The sequence below is a fragment of the Sinohyriopsis cumingii genome, chromosome 7, assembly GCF_028554795.1.
Source record: "Sinohyriopsis cumingii isolate HCF-2022 chromosome 7, ASM2855479v2, whole genome shotgun sequence".
Lineage (NCBI taxonomy): Eukaryota > Metazoa > Mollusca > Bivalvia > Unionida > Unionidae > Sinohyriopsis > Sinohyriopsis cumingii.
Window position 1 is genome coordinate 129,902,272 of NC_142967.1, and position 22,496 is coordinate 129,924,767.

The 22,496-nt window shown below is 37.8% G+C and overlaps 2 protein-coding genes across 2 annotated transcripts; both read right to left on the reverse strand.

Moving 5' to 3' along the window:
• Positions 1-1,372: 1,372 nt before the first annotated feature.
• On the reverse strand, positions 1,373-3,212 carry LOC149796122 (uncharacterized). Its single transcript, XM_089963926.1, has 2 exons — positions 3,209-3,212; positions 1,373-2,619 (listed from the first exon to the last, which is right to left on the reverse strand). Exons 1-2 carry the CDS (start codon positions 3,210-3,212, stop codon positions 1,373-1,375), a joined length of 1,251 nt encoding a protein of 416 aa, XP_089820052.1.
• Positions 3,213-20,289: 17,077 nt separating this feature from the next.
• On the reverse strand, positions 20,290-22,129 carry LOC149796123 (uncharacterized). The gene is made up of 2 exons (XM_089963927.1): positions 22,126-22,129; positions 20,290-21,536 (listed from the first exon to the last, which is right to left on the reverse strand). The coding sequence occupies exons 1-2, from the start codon at positions 22,127-22,129 to the stop codon at positions 20,290-20,292; spliced, it is 1,251 nt and encodes a 416-aa protein (XP_089820053.1).
• Positions 22,130-22,496: the final 367 nt, after the last annotated feature.

The window sequence follows — 22,496 nt, forward strand, 5'->3', positions numbered from 1 at the left end:
TGAGTAAACTATGGCAGAAACACAGAACAGGCAGAATAACTGCTTCAAAATTCAAAGCAGTTTGTCATACAAACTCAACACAGCCAGCACCTCACCTGATTAAAAACATATGTTATCCTGACCTGAGAAAATTCAAGTCAATTCAGACCAGTTGGGGATTGACATATGAGCCAAAAGCCAAGCATCAATACATAGAAGCTATGAAGAAAAATCATACAAATTTCATGGTTCGTTCGTCTGGTCTTGTAATTCACATTACTCATCCAGAGATTGGAGCATCACCAGATGGCATCACATCATGCGACTGTTGTGGAGTTGGATCTTTAGAGATCAAGTGCCCGTATACAATGAGAGACATGGACCTGAGTAAAGCTGACATTGAAAAATCATTCCTTGTGAGAGATTGCAACAGTGGGCTAACTCTCGACAGAAGACATGAACATTATTACCAAGTTCAATGCCAATTGTTTGTATGTGATACAAAGTATGCAGACTTTGTAGTCTGGACAAGACAATCAATTCATATTGAGAGGATTGAGAAATGCCATGCGTTTTGGGAAGATATGCTTCCAAAAGCACTCAATGTTTTCAGAGTTGGAGTTCTGCCAGAATTGTTGGCCAGATGTTATACACGCTTACCGCTTCAAAATAATAATGGGGTAACACCTGGACCAAGCAGTGCAATACACCAGCCATCAGAGCCTACATGTTTGCCACTACAGAATAGTAAAGCGACAACACCAGAACCAAGCAATGCATCACACCAGCCATCAGAGCCTGTATGGTGCTTCTGCCAGGATCAGGAATATGGACAGATGGTTGCCTGTGATGATCGAAATTGCCAGTTTCAGTGGTTTCATTTTGACTGTGTAGGCATTGCATCAAAGCCAAAAGGAAAATGGTATTGCCCTGAATGCATAAAATCATGTAGCAAGAGTAGGGTTAGCAAAGTCCAGTGACTCGAAAGTGTAGTATCTACGCAAGAGCCTAAAAGCAAACAAGTCTTGTGTGCTTCATTTTTATAATAATTACAAAAACTATGATTATTGCATTTATGAGAGAGAGAGAGAGAGAGAGAGATTTTTATAATGGTACATGCTTGTGTGTTTGACAATGTTTTTTATGTATTCAAGAGCCATAATGCAAACAAGTCTTGTGTTTTCATCTCTGTCAGTACTGTATTATGATTAGTGTTAATATGAGTAATTGATATATTTATAATGCATTCACTTTCTCTCTCTCTCACTGCACTATTTCAAGGAAAACAGTAAATATCAATAGATCTTTCTCATGTATTATAGATTAATAAACATCCCTTCCTAATTACATATACAACAACATCCCACATTCCTAGACAATAGCATGATCACTTTTAGTCAAATGCTACTATATTTGGTGACAAGTTTGTTAATGCAGCACACACTAGGGCAGCTTTATCAATAGTTGTCAACCCTTTGTCATCAGTGGTTCGCAAATGATCAATAGGCACAGTTCCAGACAAAAAGGTATACTTCTGTCGCATGAGTCCTATTACTCGTTCCACATGAATGCGAAGGTGAGCTAATTTTCTTGACTCCTCGAGCTCTAAAGCTGGCATTTGCTTTTTTCCTTTAGTAAAAGCTGGCATCTTGACAGAGGCCATCATAACTCCTATGCTGTCTTTTACATCAAAACCTCGATCTGCCATAACAACATCTCCAGGTAGCAGTTTATTTAGAAAACCGCTGTTTTCTGTGACAAACTTGTCGCTCACTCTGCCGCACCATGCTTGGGAAAGGAAAGAGATGGTACCTTGTGGAGTTATACCAATTAAAAATTTAACTGTATTATGATGTTTGTACGAAGACCAAGTCGTAGCTTTAGCTTCTGCATTTGAAGGAGTTTCAATAAAGACTTCAAAACAGTCGATTATTACTACGACTTTACCATTCAGGTAACATCTGAATTCCATGGGCATAGTCTTCTTGATCTCCTCTCTCTCAGTCCATCTGATAAGAGGCTGTAAACGAGTCAACACATGGAGTGTATTCAAAATTGTTCTCGACACTGTTGGCTGTGCGCACTGGAATATTATCCCAAGAAATTCATTTTGCACATTGAGTCGTAGTTTCATTAATGTTAGCATCAGTTGTTGAAACTTTGTTAAAGATGATAAATGAGTCTCTATCAAGTATGATGAAATGAGCGAAAAGACTTGCATTAAGATGTGGTGCGTGGGCAAACCAGTCAGATAGTTGACTTTATCATCATCGCCCTCCAAACTCTCTGCGGTCATCTTACGGCTAGCTATTTCCGACTTCAGCTCCATGTTTTCCATAGTCAGTCTTCTCAACTCTTGTTGCATTGCCTCCATATTATGACCCATTAAATCAGTTTGGATCTCCCTTGTGTTGAAATCCACAGATTCTTCTGTCAAACATGTTTGGTCATCAACCAGTATATCTTGGAGTGACACAAGGGTTTCAGCAGCATCATGTCTCTTACGTTTCTTGACGCGACCCAATACTCTATTGTATCTGTCAGTGGCAGCTGATGGAGATGGCAAGACTTTGACATGACCAAGCTTCAAGGTCGGTACCCAGTCAACATTCGTCTTGTCGTACAGGTCAGCAGGTTTACCTGCAAAGCAATTTATAATATATTAATGTTTGAAAATGAAAATAATACTATGTTAACAGTCTTTGATTTGGTGACACAATTAGTATACCATTCAGTTCTTTGTTTCAGCTTGTGTTTTTCTTTTGTTTCTTTTTGCTGCTGCTTCCCGTGTGTGGATAGTAGAGTGTGTGGTTATTTAACCTTCCCTTCTGTGTGAATGGCAGATTGTGGTTATGTTTTTGCTGCTTCCCGTGTGTGAATAGTAGATTTTGGGTTTGATTTGGCATCTCTGCGTGTGTGAATAGTATATTATGGGGTTTGTTATGGCTTCTCCCCGTGTGTGGATAGTATATTTTGAGTTTGGATTTGCTTCTCGGCGTGTGGATAGCATAATGGGGTTAGTTATGGCACCTTTCCATGTGTGGATAGTATATAATAAGTGAAGTGAATGTAAGGGTCACTCATAAGCCTCGAAAAGAATTGACTTTCTTGCCTCCCCAAATTTTGTTTTTTAATGTGTAGTATCAGTGTTTGTCTATTGTCTGTGTTATCTCCATCTCAGATGTTCATTTTTCCTTGACGCTATACAGTCGCATCCATGTTCATTTACCCATGACGCTATACAGTCCCATCCATGTTCATTTACCCTTGACGCTATACAGTCCCATCCATGTTAAAATTTCCCATGTTAAATTCCCCTTGTCCCCAGAGTGCCAGGCCTGTATTCCAATGTTAAATTCCATTGACGCCATATCGTCCCAGGGTGTTTTGTAATGTATTTTCCCCTTTGAGGCTATATCGTCCCCATTCACTACTTACACGATATCTTGTTCTAGGATCGTGGAAATTTATTGTTATAAATCCGTGTGGGGTATTTTGTGCTTTGAAAAGAAGTTTCTAAATCTAATTGTGTCCATACCTCCACTGCACCATGTTTGAAGAATATTTCTCGGAGTACGTGTATCAACTCCGTTAAATACAACTAAAATGTTACAGTTATCTCTGATCACTTTTGGTGTTTGTGTATATCTCTGTGTGACATAAATAATATCTGTACTTTTATGCCTACCTCGAGAAAATATCAGAGCTGGATTTGATTGTTTGTCCAACATCACATCATCGTATATTACGAGATTATTAATAAATCCATCTAATTCACCAACACTCGGCGCTTCATCAATATCGGTTATAAAATTAATAATGTCGTCACCATCTTCATTTAACAATTTTGTATTTTCATTAAAATCTTTAAGTACATCATAACATCTATAATCATCTACTGATGGTGCAGCTAAAGCCAACTATGTCTCACTTTAACCATCTCATTATAAGATTAAGCAGTAATTGCGTTTTACCAGACCCAGATGGACCTATTATAATCATTCTGAAAGAATTTGGTAATGCTGAAATATGTTTTACTGGCTCTTGCTTTCGTGTCGCTGAGAAATCAATTACATCCATATTATAAATACACATGAACCTATATTATTTACGATGTAGATTTAAAACTTCAGCCACTGATTTAGTCACAGTTACAACAACAACAAAAAAGAAGAAAAATAGCATATGGTGGAAAATGTGCAATATGTAACAGATAAAAAATTTCGTTTTTACCCAGAATTCAACGTAAAGAGGGTGGTGATATTGCTACATTAATGTCAAAATTTCCAGGAACACCATGGGCTAAATACCCAGGAGAAAAAAAAATCTTCCTGTGTATAATTATTGTGGTTCTGGTACCCGACTTGATAACCAAGATCAGCCATGACCTAGAGAGTTTCCTAGAAATGATATTGATCGAGCATGTCACGTTCATGATGATGCTTATAAAAGTGAAAACCTACAAGATAGACATATTGGAGATGTGAAGTTGATTCATTCCTTAAATTCCATAAAAAAAAAAAAAAAATATCAGAGAATCACTCGCCAACTGGTTGGTAAGATCCGCGATGAAAGATAAACTAGCATTAGGGGCTGGTAATTAATTAACCAATTATTAAAATAATGGAATCAAGTTATTATAGCCCAAGGGAATATTGGAGCGGTAGAGTAGCAATGAGTAAACTTGCTGATGCAGCAAATGTCACACGTTTCAATGCTGAAAAATGGTTAGCACGACAGGCAATATGGCAAATTTATTTGCCACCACCTAAACGAATTCAGCATGCACGTTCTGATGTCAGCATTCCTAATGAAGTTCATCAGGCGGATATTTTAGTTTTACCACACGATATTATAAAAATTGGGAGACGTCAATTAACATACAAATACGCGTTGACTGTCGTTGACATTGCAAGTAGATATAAAGAAGCAGAGCCACTATCAGCATTGCAAATCTATCGCACCATATCGCACCAGGTGAATTTCATAACATGATGTAAGTTACAGCCTTCACATCTGATGGGACAAGAATGCATTCATGTGTATATAGTGTATTGCACTTTTTGTGTGAAAACTGCTTTAAAATGATTCAATTATTAGAGTTTGATATGGTCCACGTGTCAATGTCTATTTCCACTCACCGTTGTATTAAGTTATTGTCAACCTCAATTTGGAATCTTATTATTATTAATTGTAATATATTATTGGTTAATAAAGTCTAGTAATGTTATGCCAGCCAAATGTCAAACAGTAGAAAAATAGTCGATGTTAAAGACGCGTGCGATGATATGCATATAGTAAATTCCTTTGACAAATAAACAAGATTTGTAGCAGCAATTAATTAAGTCAATTGTCATCACATTCAAATCTGTTACGTAATTGTAATCGGATTAAGTCACACTCGACCGTTCAACACCACGGATTGATCAAATCTATGTATCTTCAACGGCTATAAGTAATGTACAGGCGAAGAAGCAAGAAAACGTCGTATGATCATACAATTACCTAAATGCCCATTATGCAAAAAATAAATTTTTTCAAAACTAAATACGATAGCCCAATGTGAAATAACAAAAATGAGTAGGATTAGTTTAATTATGGATATTTATAAAAAACATAAATATAACAAAAACAATATTTTATATCTAGACACTGACTGTGATAATAAAGTAATTTTAAAAATCGTAAATTTTATTATAGGTACAATGATGCAATGTGGCCAAGTTATAAGAATAAACAAATGATCGTATATAACAATTTTCAAACATCCAAAATAAACTTGAAAAATCTAAAACTTAAAACTTGAAATAAACTTAAATTTGATTTAAATAACTTACTCAAAATTTAATTCTAAATTTCAATTAATTTAATATGTATACTGCATATTATTGTATGTGTATATGTATGTATATATATATGTATATATATGTACGTATATATATATAGGTATATATGTGTGTATGTATGTACAGGTATGAATATATATGTATATAAAACATATATTTCATTTTTTCCCCCTCCTTTATTTTTTTTTCTACTTATTATTTTCAAACAAAATTAATACAGACGAAGGGAACACAGGGAACCACCGTGTGGGTGAAGTAAGCAGCATAGACGACGCAGGGCTAAATCACATGGCGCTACGCGAAGTGGCCAGACCTGCGGAAGAGTAGCAGAAAAACCCACACGGAGGAAAATGGACATACAAAACAAAAACAATACACACAAATAGAGTAGATGTCTACTAAACCATAACTAATATATCCAAAAAAAGAAAAACAACAATAAAAAAACAAAACTATTTCGAGAATTTTGTAGTACTTTTTATTAAAATAAAGGAGAATGACATATGCCATATAAGGGGAAACATTCACAAAATAAATAAAAATGTGGACCCTTATCCGGATATAAATCCTTAGTATATAAAAATTGGAGGGGTTGGGCATTTGTCTGGTGCCCCCACCCAAAAAAAAAAGGTAATGTAATTGTATCACTTGTGCACGCTCTCTGACAAATAAATCTCTTGATTACAGGCAGTCGATATGAAGGTCATGGCGAAGTTAACAACAGCAGTCCAACGTGAGACCCTTTTTAAAATCGAGTTTAAACCAGTATGTGACAAGGATGTTGTCTTCCCTCCCGTCAGAGTGGATGCCATTGCGAAGGAAGTGATGATTAAATATTTTGATGAAGTCAGTGGTGACCCAGTAATCACAACTGGTAACGGCGACTGCCTATTCAATGCAGTGTCCCTTCTCCTGTATGGAGACGAAAGCAAATCAGTACAGTTACGGTATCATACCTGTCTCCGCATGGTACGAGCTTCAACATCGTACATGAATCATCCCCAAAGGAAGCGCATACAATGTTTCTCACCATCTTTTGAAGCTACCTGTATTGACTGTGCTACAATTGGCGGTTTCTCGTCTGCATGGACAATTTTGGCTCTATGTTATATTATCCAGGGTCCGGTGCGGATTTTCTACCCTTCAGTCAATGGCGTGAACGACTTGGCACACACTTCTCTGAACACGACTTTCGATCCGTCTGCAGACGTACCAGCAGGACATTCAACAATCAGTATTATCTGGTATGCTCAAGGGCAACTCCCAAAGCAAGGATCTTGGTATGCAGTAAACCACTTTGTCCCTGTAGTCAATTTGAAATGTAAGTCAAAAAACCTTTGACACATAATAAGGATGATATGGACCATAGATATGAAGAATATGAGAACAGCGAGGTTGATAATTTATTAACTCCTGATTCGCAGAAATGCAGTGCAAGTTTACATGATTTAACTAACATTTTACAAACCGATGAGTATGAAGAAGACAGTTTCAGTATGGAAGCGGAAACCGCCGACGAATCTAGGGAATCACTATATCCTTGTACCGTATCTGACGTGTCAGAGGTCAATATTCACCGTAAGTCAGCTCCATTTCAAGCAATGATGGGTCATTCCCATAACGTCAAGTTTGAAAACTATCTCTCAGTTTGCTTGATTTGTTTACTGTGTAAAACCGGCTTGGTGTATAATTTTAAAAGTTCTACTGAGTGCGGCCACCACCATCACCAATTAAAATAGAATAAAGGAACAGGAAAACAAGAGCAAAGAAATAATACCAAGAAGAGGAAACGATTAGCAAACCGCCAAGCCGTGAACAAAGGAATTGAACAGAACAAAGCAACTATCAAACAAAGGAACGATAGGAACACGTAACAGAAAACAAAGGAGACTTCTAGCGGAGGAGCAGACTGGGTTAGGACAAAAACAAAAGATAAGTCATCATTCAAATGGCTCTATTCAATCCAAACACGCAAACACACAAACCACCAAACAACCCTATCAATAAATCAGTAAAAATATTGGATGTATCACAACTCCAAACAGCACCAATAAAGCATGTAAAACAAGCAAGATTAACGCAAGTAGTACCAACCACAGCAAACTCGAATTCAACCAACATCGCACTGGGACCCCAAATTCTGGTCTCAAACACAGACCAAACAAACCACAAACCAGCAGATATAATTAACACACCCCCACCCCACCAACAGAAACTACTAGAAATACAAAACTACACTGCAGGGAACAATATAAATACAATGCCAATACTATCGCCAATCCTCTTCAAGGAAGCGGAAAAACCAAACACAAATGAAGATATAGACACCACTATTCCAAACCTAACAAATGAATTTGACAGTAACCTATATACCTTAAACTCCCCACAATTAGACCACATAACCATAACCAGCACCCCAAATTTCACCAAAAATGAAATAACCAATTCTAGAAGCATGCAAACAAACCAACAACACGAAATCAAGCAAACAACAATAAATCAAAACGTTAGGAAAGAAACTAGACACTCAAGCCAAACTCCTGGACCATCTGGGATAATAACAGCAAGGGAACCACCAACGTATGGGAACAAATCCAATGAATTAGACACTACAAATCGATCCAGCAGCATCACTAATATGGCAACCCAAAGACCCCAAACAAACCAAAACACATACCTAGGTAATGGCAAGGGCCCGCTAAAACCGCCCAAACAACCCAAAAAAACCCACAGGTAAGGTTAACTCAAAACAGGAAATAAAACAACAACATAACCCCCAAGACAAAATGTACAGTTATCATTCCATCGAACACGCCATATACATAGGCACAGGTGCAACAGAATTACTAGTCTAAGTACCAATAGTATTATGACAACACTGGCCAAAATTCACACTGGACAATTCAAACTGATAAGACCAAGGCGAAACTACCTCATTGTCCAATGCAGCACAATTCAACAGGTGGAAAAATTCATCCAAATTGAAACTATAGGCCCAATAAAGATCAAAGTAGAGAGACACCATAGCACTCACAGGAAACCACGAGTCACTTCGAACTCCAAACACAGTGAAACCACAACTAATCTGGCTGAACCCACTAAAACCACTATCTTTAAAAAAGTAATAGCACTAAACGGATACAACAATGACATAAGCAATGAACTCCTACTTCATAAACTCACAGCAAATGGAACACAGACCACCAAAGTATATCGTCTTAAAAATCACAAGGGACAAGGAACAAACAAAGCAGTTATAGAGGCTACCGAGCCAATATCCTCAATAATAAAACTAGGACAGTCAGGAGTGTACCATAAGCTGGAAAACTACATAAATAGGCCAAGATTTTGCACCAAATGCCTGCACTGGGGACACTATGCCCTCAGATGTAGATTCAAACCAAGACGTAAGCACTGCAGAGGTCAACACAAAGGAGAATGCCACACAATTAAACAACAATGTGCTAACTGTAAAGAAAACCATTATCCTAGATCGGCAGAATGTAGATTTGCAATGAAAGAGAAACAAATAGTGGACTTAATGAACGAAAAACACCTCACCTACCATTCTGCCAAAAACATTATTTGTAAAAACAACCCCAACACACCAAAATCTACCTCTGAAACACAATCAATGAGCACCAAAACTCTCCACGCAGAATCAGAAGGGAAAACATTGCACCACAAAACATACCCTCGAATCAGGAAACAAAAGAACCAAAAACTACAACCCACATTGTAACAAACCATGACCACCCTGATAACACTCCAGATACAAACAAAACTGTCACCCCAAACATCCCCAAATCTAACACACACCCCAGCACAGAATTAATACAGGAAGTAATGAACCTAACAACACGAACCATAATGCAAGATCTCAGTAGCATAATCAGAACCCTCAAAACCATTTTCACCATACTAGCTAATTGGACCACAAGACTAACAGATAAAGACAACGTCAAAAATGAATAGTATAAAAAATAATAAAATCACCATCTGGCAATGGAACTGCAGAGGAATCTTTAAAAACCTATCAGAACTGCAGAACAAACTGAATAATACGGCCATAAAACCAGACGTAATCTGCCTACAGGAAACCCTCATAACACAAGAACACAAACGCCTGCCCAAACTACAAGGCTATACCCAGGGAATCTTTAAAAACAGACCCATAAGGCAGAAAGGGGGTGGACTAGCAATTTTTTAATAGATACACTAATCTACTATGAAGTAATAGAAGTACCCCCTAACCTAAACATCAATAATAGCATCGAAATAATGTCAGTAATGATAAATATAGGAACCACAAACATTCAAATAATAAATGCATACGACCCAGGGGGTACCTTCTGCCCTACCAACCTAATCTCACTAAAGGCAATCACTAATAACAACGACAACAATCTAATGACCTGTGGCGACTTCAACGCACACAGTGAATTATGGGGAGGTAAAAAGAAAGATCAAAGAGGAAAAATGGTTGAAAAATGGATAATTGAGAACAATCTGGTCATCTTAAATGACGGGTCGAACACTAGATTAAACCCTGAGGATGGCACTCTCTCAGCCATAGACCTAACCATCACTACCCCAAAATTGGCTCAAATCACAAATTGGTGGGTAGATCAGGAAGATACGTTAGGAAGTGACCATTTTCCCATCACAATCAATATTCAAACAAAAACTCAACACATTCCTAACGAAACCCCACCTAAATGGAGGTACCAACAGGCAGACTGGGACCAATTCCAATTATTACTAGCTAGAGTAAATCCAGATAACTTAGAAAGCCCAGGTCTTGACATGTATTATGATAACATAACAGACACAATTATAGAAGCAGCTAACCGATGCATACCAAAGACAACTAATATCCAAAATAAAAACCCTGTACCATGGTGGACTAAACAGTGCACTATAGCACACAAAGACAAAAAGAGGGCCTTAAATAAATATAAACGCACCAAAAATTCTATCTACTTCTGTCAATATAAAGATTAAGAAAAAGCACTAAAACAAACTATAAAAACTGCTAAAATTAATCTATGGCAAACCTTTTGCTCTAAACTGAGTCTAAAATCAAACTCAGAACAAATATGGGACAAGATAAAAGCCATAAAAGGGAAAGCAACTACCTCAGCCCCAAAAATTAAAAATGCCATAACAAATAAAGATAAGGCAGACCTCCTAGCGAAGCATTTTTCGAACATGAGTAGCAACAATAATCACACCAAAAACTTTCAAGAACACAAAAAACTAATGAAGGGAACCCAACCTCAAATGTTTCAAGACCAAGGAACAAAAGAATCTCACCTAAATAGCGACATCACAGTACATGAATGGAAGATAGCCCTACGATCCAAAAACGAAACATCCCCTGGCACGGATCAGTCAGGTTACATTATCTACAAAAAACCACCTATCAATATAACAATAGCCATAATCAAACTCTTTAATAGGATATGGGATAAAGGCCAGCTACCCACCGAATGGAAACAGGCCATAGTAATACCAATCCCCAAGCTAGGTAAAGATCCCAACAACATAAATTCGTACCGACCCATCTCCCTTACAAACAATATTTGCAAAATAATGGAGACAATACTCGCAAATAGGTTAAAACACCACCTAGAAACCAATAACCTACTCTCCATAAATCAATGTGGCTTTCGGAACAAACGGTGCACCACTGACCAACTTCTCAGATTGGAAACAGACATCAAACTCGCTTTTAACGCACATAGGAAAACCGATCGCAACCTCATAGCTTTTTTTTTAGACCTAGAAAAAGCGTTCGACCTAGTATGGACCAATGGACTAATGGCCAAATTAAACCAATTTGGAATAACTGACGCTTGTTGAACTGGATTGGCGATTTCCTCACAGGCCGGAAAATTACCACAAGAATAGGCAACACCCATTCGGATAAATTTTCACTTGAAAATGGAACACCGCAAGGCAGTGTAATAAGTACGTTACTATTTAACCTAATGGTAAACGACCTTGACCTCAATGTAGCCTCCACACAAATAAACTTGTCACAATTTGCAGATGATAGTGGCATATGGAGGAATGGAAATCCTGCCAATAACACAGTAGTTAAAGAAATCCAGCAGAGCCTAGACAACATAGGGAGATGGGCGGACAAATGGGGTTTCAAAATATCTCATGAAAAAACTGTGGCAATCATATTCACCCCCAAACGAAATAACAACCTAGTCTGTCCAAACTTCTATATACAAAATCAATTAATCAAATACGTAACAGTAGTAAAATTCCTAGGAATGTTCTTTGACAACCACCTCACATGGAAACAGCACATTGAACAACTCACCCAGAATTGTAACAAGGATCTCAATTTATTCAGGAACATCACAGGGACTGACTGGGGATCCAACCAGGAAACCCTCCTCACGATATATAAAAGCCTAATTAGATCAAAACTGGATTACGGTTGCCAAGCATATAACTCGGCTAAGCAGCCTGTACTACAAAAACTTGACACTATCCAGAGAAAAGCCTTGCTATTATGCACAGGATCACTCCCCTCAACATCATTAGAAGAACTACAAACACTAACAGGAGAACTACCCTTAAAATTACGTAGGCAAGAACTGCTCCTCCGATACTCCATTCGATTAGATACCCACCCAGACAACCATCCCACCAAAATAGCTATAAATAAGTGTAAAGTTGTCTTCAAACCCAAAATCATACCTATCACACCAAGTGGCAAAGTAATCCTTGAACTAAGAGAAAAGATACCTCTACTAAAAAAACAGGTAACAAACAATACAGACCAGAACAAACCACCATGGTTACAAAAACCACCAAAGATTAACATTGAAGCTACCAAATTAGGCAATAAAGAAGGACAAGAAAACGTACTAAAACCTGTACTGGTAAACGAAATCAACCAAAAATACCTGGACTATGTTAAAATATATACCGATGGATCAAAAACAAACAACCCACCAAGAACAGCAGCAGCAATAGTCATCCCTGAATTCAATATACAAACGGGATCCAGATTACCTGACTATTGCTCCATTTACACCACTGAATTCTGGGCTATACTTGAATCACTAAAATGGATCAAAGACAACCAAATACCTGAAGCAGTCATTGTAAGCGATTCCCTAAGCATTATCAAATCGATCCAAAATCGCAATACACACTCTAGGGAACAATTCCTCTACAGAGCATGCCAATTAATTGACGATATCACCACAGCACATCAATTAGTCGAGCTCATGTGGATACCGTCGCACATTGGAATCTCTGTCAACGAAACAGCAGACAAAGTTGCAAAAACCAAACTAGGAGATCAAAACTCTATCAAGCTTAACTATAGCTCTACAGAAGCAATAAGCTTCGCACAAACATATATAGACCAAACATGGCAAGATTTTTGGAACTCCTCCACAAAAGGTAAAAAGCACCATGAAACCCAAAAAATCGTAGATAGGAACATACAGCTACCTAAGGGTACCTATTTAGAACAGAAAACCATAAACAGGATAATAACTGAAAAACTAAACTAGCAAACAGTTTTGGAAGGTTTATAGGACCCAAACCAACAACCACTAACTGTTTTAACTGCCACACCACGTATTCAATATATGCCCAAAATATCAACCCGCTCGGAAAATATTTATCAAAAACCAAAAAGAGATCGGATCACCACACACATACCCAGAGTTACTTATGGACTCTAATAAAAATAAACAATCAGCATATAAAAATATAAATAAATTCATAGATTCAGCAGGACATAGGAACAAAATATAATTACTATCCCCACAAAACCAAAAGACCCAGTAACTTAGCTAAATAAATTTAGAAGCCACCACATAAAAAACCATAACATATCATTCAATTTTATAAAAGTATTAATAAATAATTCACTTACGAAGCACCTATAAAAAAAAACTAAGGAAACCGCAAAATCGGATGTCCTAGATGTCCTTAACGAACCGAGTAATCAGCTAGGATTCCTGTCCTAGATGTCCTTAACGAACCGTGTAATCGGCTAGGACTCCGGTCTCTTGCTAAATAAAGTATAAATAACATTCAATCTCTAAAAACATCAATTAATAAATAACTTAAAGAGGTAATATCTAAAAACTTATAAATAACATAACGTAGGAAACACACCCTAAACATCTCGACTAGTAATCCCATAATAACCTTGAAAATCTCTCTTCATACATGATATTTACTAAGAACCTCTATAAACAGCATAGAACATCCCCCCTCCTTTTAGAACATTTTGAAGAAGAAAAAAAAAAAACAAATCTCTAAAAAAAAAATAAGCAGGCAAATGCAACAAGAAACCAGCGATGTAAAGCAAGCAGGACCGTTCCCGAGCTCTCCTTCCCACTAATGACAGCCAACCATTCAACTGTAGGGACCTTTATGGACCCACAAATTGAGGCCAAACTATCAGGGTTCCTTGAATCCATAAAAGCCTGGGGGAGGTGGCACCATCCCCTTTCCCAGGAACAACTAGCAGGCTGCGGTGCAGTCAGAAAAATGTGGCACATGCACAGTTGTGCGAACGCTACTATAATTAAACTCAACAACAAAAAAAAGCAATGATGCCAGCTAGCAGCCCTGGAAAGTTCATGACCAACGACGAATTACTGAAAGTTATCATGTCTACTGAAACAGGAGAAAAAAGCATCCCAAAAGGAATAAAAAGCGACGTATACACTGTCATTGAAGCATCTGATGACGACAGTGGTGCCAAAAACTTCCCCGATGACTGCGGTGTTTGGGATTGGAGAAGTGCTACAACCGTTAATCAGACTTTTGTTGTCACCGATTCTGTTCACAAAGTACGTACAGCGTATATGAAAAAGGAACAGTACTGTGTCAAGAAAATGGTCAATGGAGAGATCACATATGAACCAATATTTCCTCAGCGATCGAGTGTTTTAACACTGCATAGATATTATACTAAATTGATGGAAGACAAATCATTCAAAAAACGCGTAACAACAATTGCTGGACTGCCCGATTCTTTTCCTGTAGAGAAAAAAATGCTGGCCATTGTGGAATACTGCGGCAAAATGCCAACCATCTTTAAAAAGCACGGAAATTCTAAGAAATCGGAGCCATATGTAAGGACAGACCCAAATATTATTCAGAGAGCAGCTGAAAGGTAAAGCATGAGAACGTCAGCAGCGTTCTCACAAAACTTATGTAAGATAACAGTTTCACTGCTCCGAAATCGATGAAACAAATAAACGACAAGAAATTCAGAGACCGCAAACGAAAACGTGAAGAAAATATCAACTCCAGAATAAATATAGCTGATGATGTGGTTAGTGTTTTAAGTGAGCTTCACACTAATCCAGTCATCCAAGAAATAATTTTGACTAAACACAAAATACCGGTTGTCATTGTTTATAGCAACCAGCAGATGGTTGATACGATCAGAAACTGTGAAGGTGATGATGGGAGTGTTCTAGGTGTTGATAGAACTTTCAACTTGGGAAATTTCTATGTCACAGTCTTTTCTTTCAAAAACCGATGTGTGATAAGCAATAGAACAAACGATTTTCCGGTAATGTTTGGGCCGTGTATGATACATTTTGATGCCGAAGAGGAAACTTACGGGAAATTTTTCTCACACGTAAGCGATCGATTTGGACACAAAGCGCGATTAACCATTGGAAGTGATGAAGAAAAGAGCATGACAAACGCCCTGAAAGCCAAATTTCCGCATGTAAATTTTTTGTTATGTACCAAACACATGTATGACAATGTCCAACGACATCTTCAAGAAAATGGGGCATGTGTACTGGCCCGTAAAAGAATACTCCAAATCATTTTTGGAAATAATGATGGAGTAATTTTTGCCTCAGATGATACGGAGTTTGAATCAAGATGTCAGAATTTGGAACCCTATTTAAAACAATTTCCAGTTTTTAAATCATATTGGCAAAGGTTTTCCGACCATTACGCGAAGGAGTAATCAGTGCACCATGGACTAATAATAACGGCGAGTCCATGAACCATAAGTTAAAGGCAGCAGTTAATTGGGACAGAAACAAATTCTCAGAACTTATTGAAGAGATCGGAACTATTATGAAAAACCAAATTCTGTTTCTCAGATGCGCTGTTTATAGCAAAGGAGACTGGCGTCTAGCACCTTCAATGGAAAAGCATATTATTCCACAACTAATATGGCATGGTATGCCACAAATGGAGAAAGACAGGCATATACACAAATTCATGCTGGCAAAACCACCACCAACAACAAAATCCAGATATATCAGTGCCAGCAACATAGATTTTAAGTATCCCAAGGCTTCCGAAAATGTTGGGAAAAAGCCAGGCCAGCAGATACGGCCAGCATCAGAACGGACTAAAAAGTATTATAAATGACCAAAGAAATGTACTTACAGATTATTCTTTTTCACCATCATAATATTGAATCAATATAACATTTTCTGTATGACCATAAAATATTTGCAACATTTGTTTTTGGTCATTATTATATATTTTATAGGTCATTTATATGGAATCCTTTTAGGGACAATCGCTACATCTTGCAGTATTTGGCCGGGCGATGGAGCGATGAAGTGATGCGATGGAGCAATTTGTCATTTATTTATTAATTGAGTGGAGATTAAAGTAGAAAGATTGCACTAGGGTGTGTGGATTTGGTGTGGATTTGGGTGGATTTGGTGTGGATTTGGGTGGATTTGAGTGGATTTGGGTGGATTTGGGTGTTTCGTAACACCCGATTTTCATCATCAGAGTATTTATTTTGGTGTGGTAACCAAACTTCTTTCTGCGGATGATATGATATAATTGCTTCACCTACTGTCAGAAATATAAGTATTTTTTACATCGAGCATATATCGTAATAATACTGTTGGTACCCACATTTTTTTCTGAAAAATGATTGCCAAACCAAGCACAACAAATCGGAGGAAGACCTTTAGCAAACTCGAATGACTCGATACAAGCGAATCCAGTCAAGTCAAAATATGGTAATGGTCCGTTTATCGATACACTGGTCATTTCGTGTGTGGGATGACCAAATCTATCAAAATACTCAGAACACTCTCCCATAGACCGCATTCAGTGACGTCAGAATTTAATGTGCACACATAAGCACGCCGCCATATTGGATTACAAGCGGAGGTCGACACTTGTGGTTGCTAATCAAACGTGGAGTATATAACAATGTCGAAGCCAGTAAAAATCAGAGAAAATCAGATATATATATCGACACGTTAGACAGTACATCGAAGCAAATATATTTAAGTAAATGCCGGCTGATAGATGATTTAGATCCCTATCAAATACCAAAGTCAGAGTGGAGTACTACGGAGGTCTTATTTTCAAGCCTTCAGTACCCAGATATAATAAATTATCTGATTTATGCAAAGAGCAGCTATACCTTAGAGGAAATGAAAGCCTGGAAAAGCCTTGACACATACAATCTATTTACTTCTGGATGGGTTAGAGAAGTTGCTGTGTACGTGAAAAATGGATACCACGTTGTTCGGGGAAAGGTAATATAATCATCATCAGCATCATCATCATCTTTCTCTCTCTCTCAAACTCTTTCTCTTTCGCTTCCACCACCCATTCTCTCCATTTTCTCTCATCTATTCGCCACCCATCCTCTCCCCCCCCCCAGATCTTCCTGGCATGTTGACACTTCAGTTTATGCAGATTGATAGCTTACGAGTGCATGTACATATATATTTCACCACCTACAAAAATAAATTAGTTAAATATGTAGTCTAGATGCCAGTTTTCATAATGAGCTGTCAGAAACATTTGTTGATATGCAAGCATTTGCATGCATATTTGAAATACACTCCCAAATTTCAGATTTCAGTTAATATGGATTTAAAAAAAAAACAACTAGTACTCTCACTTGTGGCTTTGCCATTTGAGAGAACACAATTTTTTCTCAGCCACTGGATGAAATGTAACCTTAGTGTATTCCATGCAAGCAAATATCAGATCCATTTTAATTTTGGATTCATGTTGAATGGGGAACAAAAATCAACTTCTTGTAATTTTGTCCTCATTTTTTTTATAGGTACTCCACTCACAAAAACTGAGAGAAAAGCCCACCCAATCATGGATTATTGCAGAGAAGACTGGAACCATCTGCACTGCACACTGTGACTGTATGGCAGGTTTGGGTGAAGTCTGTTCTCATGTGGCATCTCTTATGTTTGCAGTAGAAGCAACAGTGAAACTGCGCGACTAAAAAACGGTAACACAAGCTCCAGCATACCGGTTACTATCTGCACCGCTGAAACAAATCAATTACAGACCTGTTGCTGAGACCGACTTCACATCAGCGCAGTTGAAGAAGAAAAAATTGGATGAGGCAGTAGCCACAGGAACACAAACAACTCCTTCCAGAGTAAGACAACATAAGGAAGTACCACCCATCAGTGAGACAGAACTTATCAACTTTTTGCACGAGATAAACAAGGGTCAGGTGAAGCCAGCCATTATGAGTATAGTTCAGCCCTTCAGTGATAATTTCATTCCAAAAGAGGAACAACTCATGTATCCCAAACTGCTTTCAGATTTGTTTGATGAAGAGATACATCAACTTCCTTTATGTGAAATTAGGAAACTGTGCAATGAATTAAAAATTGAGGTTACCATATCCCAGATAGAAGCATTGGAGCAGGCAACACGAGAACAGTTTATGAGTAAACTATGGCAGAAACACAGAACAGGCAGAATAACTGCTTCAAAATTCAAAGCAGTTTGTCATACAAACTCAACACAGCCAGCACCTCACCTGATTAAAAACATATGTTATCCTGACCTGAGAAAATTCAAGTCAATTCAGACCAGTTGGGGATTGACATATGAGCCAAAAGCCAAGCATCAATACATAGAAGCTATGAAGAAAAATCATACAAATTTCATGGTTCGTTCGTCTGGTCTTGTAATTCACATTACTCATCCAGAGATTGGAGCATCACCAGACGGCATCACATCATGCGACTGTTGTGGAGTTGGATCTTTAGAGATCAAGTGCCCGTATACAATGAGAGACATGGACCTGAGTAAAGCTGACATTGAAAAATCATTCCTTGTGAGAGATTGCAACGGTGGGCTAACTCTCGACAGAAGACATGAACATTATTACCAAGTTCAATGCCAATTGTTTGTATGTGATACAAAGTATGCAGACTTTGTAGTCTGGACAAGACAATCAATTCATATTGAGAGGATTGAGAAATGCCATGCGTTTTGGGAAGATATGCTTCCAAAAGCACTCAATGTTTTCAGAGTTGGAGTTCTGCCAGAATTGTTGGCCAGATGTTATACACGCTTACCGCTTCAAAATAATAATGGGGTAACACCTGGACCAAGCAGTGCAATACACCAGCCATCAGAGCCTACATGTTTGCCACTACAGAATAGTAAAGCGACAACACCAGAACCAAGCAATGCATCACACCAGCCATCAGAGCCTGTATGGTGCTTCTGCCAGGATCAGGAATATGGACAGATGGTTGCCTGTGATGATCGAAATTGCCAGTTTCAGTGGTTTCATTTTGACTGTGTAGGCATTGCATCAAAGCCAAAAGGAAAATGGTATTGCCCTGAATGCATAAAATCATGTAGCAAGAGTAGGGTTAGCAAAGTCCAGTGACTCGAAAGTGTAGTATCTACGCAAGAGCCTAAAAGCAAACAAGTCTTGTGTGCTTCATTTTTATAATAATTACAAAAACTATGATTATTGCATTTATGAGAGAGAGAGAGAGAGAGATTTTTATAATGGTACATGCTTGTGTGTTTGACAATGTTTTTTATGTATTCAAGAGCCATAATGCAAACAAGTCTTGTGTTTTCATCTGTCAGTACTGTATTATGATTAGTGTTAATATGAGTGATTGATATATTTAGAATGGTACATGCTTGTGTGTTTGACAATGTTTTTTATGTATTCAAGAGCCATAATGCAAACAAGTCTTGTGTTTTCATCTCTGTCAGTACTGTATTATGATTAGTGTTAATATGAGTGATTGATATATTTATAATGGTACATGCTTGTGTGTTTGACAATATTTTTTATGTATTCAAGAGCCATAATGCAAACAAGTCTTGTGTTTTGATCTGTCAGTACTGTATTATGATTAGTGTTAATATGAGTGATTGATATATTTATAATGGTACATGCTTGTGTGTTTGACAATGTTTTTTATGTATTCAAGAACCATAATGCAAACAAGTCTTGTGTTTTCATCTCTGTCAGTACTGTATTATGATTAGTGTTAATATGAGTGATTGATATATTTATAATGCATTCACTTTCTCTCTCTCTCACTGCACTATTTCAAGGAAAACAGTAAATATCAATAGATCTTTCTCATGTATTATAGATTAATAAACATCCCTTCCTAATTACATATACAACAACATCCCACATTCCTAGACAATAGCATGATCACTTTTAGTCAAATGCTACTATATTTGGTGACAAGTTTGTTAATGCAGCACACACTAGGGCAGCTTTATCAATAGTTGTCAACCCTTTGTCATCAGTGGTTCGCAAATGATCAAAAGGCACAGTTCCAGACAAAAAGGTATACTTCTGTCGCATGAGTCCTATTACTCGTTCCACATGAATGCGAAGGTGAGCTAATTTTCTTGACTCCTCGAGCTCTAAAGCTGGCATTTGCTTTTTTCCTTTAGTAAAAGCTGGCATCTTGACAGAGGCCATCATAACTCCTATGCTGTCTTTTACATCAAAACCTCGATCTGCCATAACAACATCTCCAGGTAGCAGTTTATTTAGAAAACCGCTGTTTTCTGTGACAAACTTGTCGCTCACTCTGCCGCACCATGCTTGGGAAAGGAAAGAGATGGTACCTTGTGGAGTTATACCAATTAAAAATTTAACTGTATTATGATGTTTGTACGAAGACCAAGTCGTAGCTTTAGCTTCTGCATTTGAAGGAGTTTCAATAAAGACTTCAAAACAGTCGATTATTACTACGACTTTACCATTCAGGTAACATCTGAATTCCATGGGCATAGTCTTCTTGATCTCCTCTCTCTCAGTCCATCTGATAAGAGGCTGTAAACGAGTCAACACATGGAGTGTATTCAAAATTGTTCTCGACACTGTTGGCTGTGCGCACTGGAATATTATCCCAAGAAATTCATTTTGCACATTGAGTCGTAGTTTCATTAATGTTAGCATCAGTTGTTGAAACTTTGTTAAAGATGATAAATGAGTCTCTATCAAGTATGATGAAATGAGCGAAAAGACTTGCATTAAGATGTGGTGCGTGGGCAAACCAGTCAGATAGTTGACTTTGTCATCATCGCCCTCCAAACTCTCTGCGGTCATCTTACGGCTAGCTATTTCCGACTTCAGCTCCATGTTTTCCATAGTCAGTCTTCTCAACTCTTGTTGCATTGCCTCCATATTATGACCCATTAAATCAGTTTGGATCTCCCTTGTGTTGAAATCCACAGATTCTTCTGTCAAACATGTTTGGTCATCAACCAGTATATCTTGGAGTGACACAAGGGTTTCAGCAGCATCATGTCTCTTACGTTTCTTGACGCGACCCAATACTCTATTGTATCTGTCAGTGGCAGCTGATGGAGATGGCAAGACTTTGACATGACCAAGCTTCAAGGTCGGTACCCAGTCAACATTCGTCTTGTCATACAGGTCAGCAGGTTTACCTGCAAAGCAATTTATAATATATTAATGTTTGAAAATGAAAATAATACTATGTTAACAGTCTTTGATTTGGTGACACAATTAGTATACCATTCAGTTCTTTGTTTCAGCTTGTGTTTTTCTTTTGTTTCTTTTTGCTGCTGCTTCCCGTGTGTGGATAGTAGAGTGTGTGGTTATTTAACCTTCCCTTCTGTGTGAATGGCAGATTGTGGTTATGTTTTTGCTGCTTCCCGTGTGTGAATAGTAGATTTTGGGTTTGATTTGGCATCTCTGCGTGTGTGAATAGTATATTATGGGGTTTGTTATGGCTTCTCCCCGTGTGTGGATAGTATATTTTGAGTTTGGATTTGCTTCTCGGCGTGTGGATAGCATAATGGGGTTAGTTATGGCACCTTTCCGTGTGTGGATAGTATATAATAAGTGAAGTGAATGTAAGGGTCACTCATAAGCCTCGAAAAGAATTGACTTTCTTGCCTCCCCAAATTTTGTTTTTTAATGTGTAGTATCAGTGTTTGTCTATTGTCTGTGTTATCTCCATCTCAGATGTTCATTTTTCCTTGACGCTATGCAGTCGCATCCATGTTCATTTACCCATGACGCTATACAGTCCCATCCATGTTCATTTACCCTTGACGCTATACAGTCCCATCCATGTTAAAATTTCCCATGTTAAATTCCCCTTGTCCCCAGAGTGCCAGGCCTGTATTCCAATGTTAAATTCCATTGACGCCATATCGTCCCAGGGTGTTTTGTAATGTATTTTCCCCTTTGAGGCTATATCGTCCCCATTCACTACTTACACGATATCTTGTTCTAGGATCGTGGAAATTTATTGTTATAAATCCGTGTGGGGTATTTTGTGCTTTGAAAAGAAGTTTCTAAATCTAATTGTGTCCATACCTCCACTGCACCATGTTTGAAGAATATTTCTCGGAGTACGTGTATCAACTCCGTTAAATACA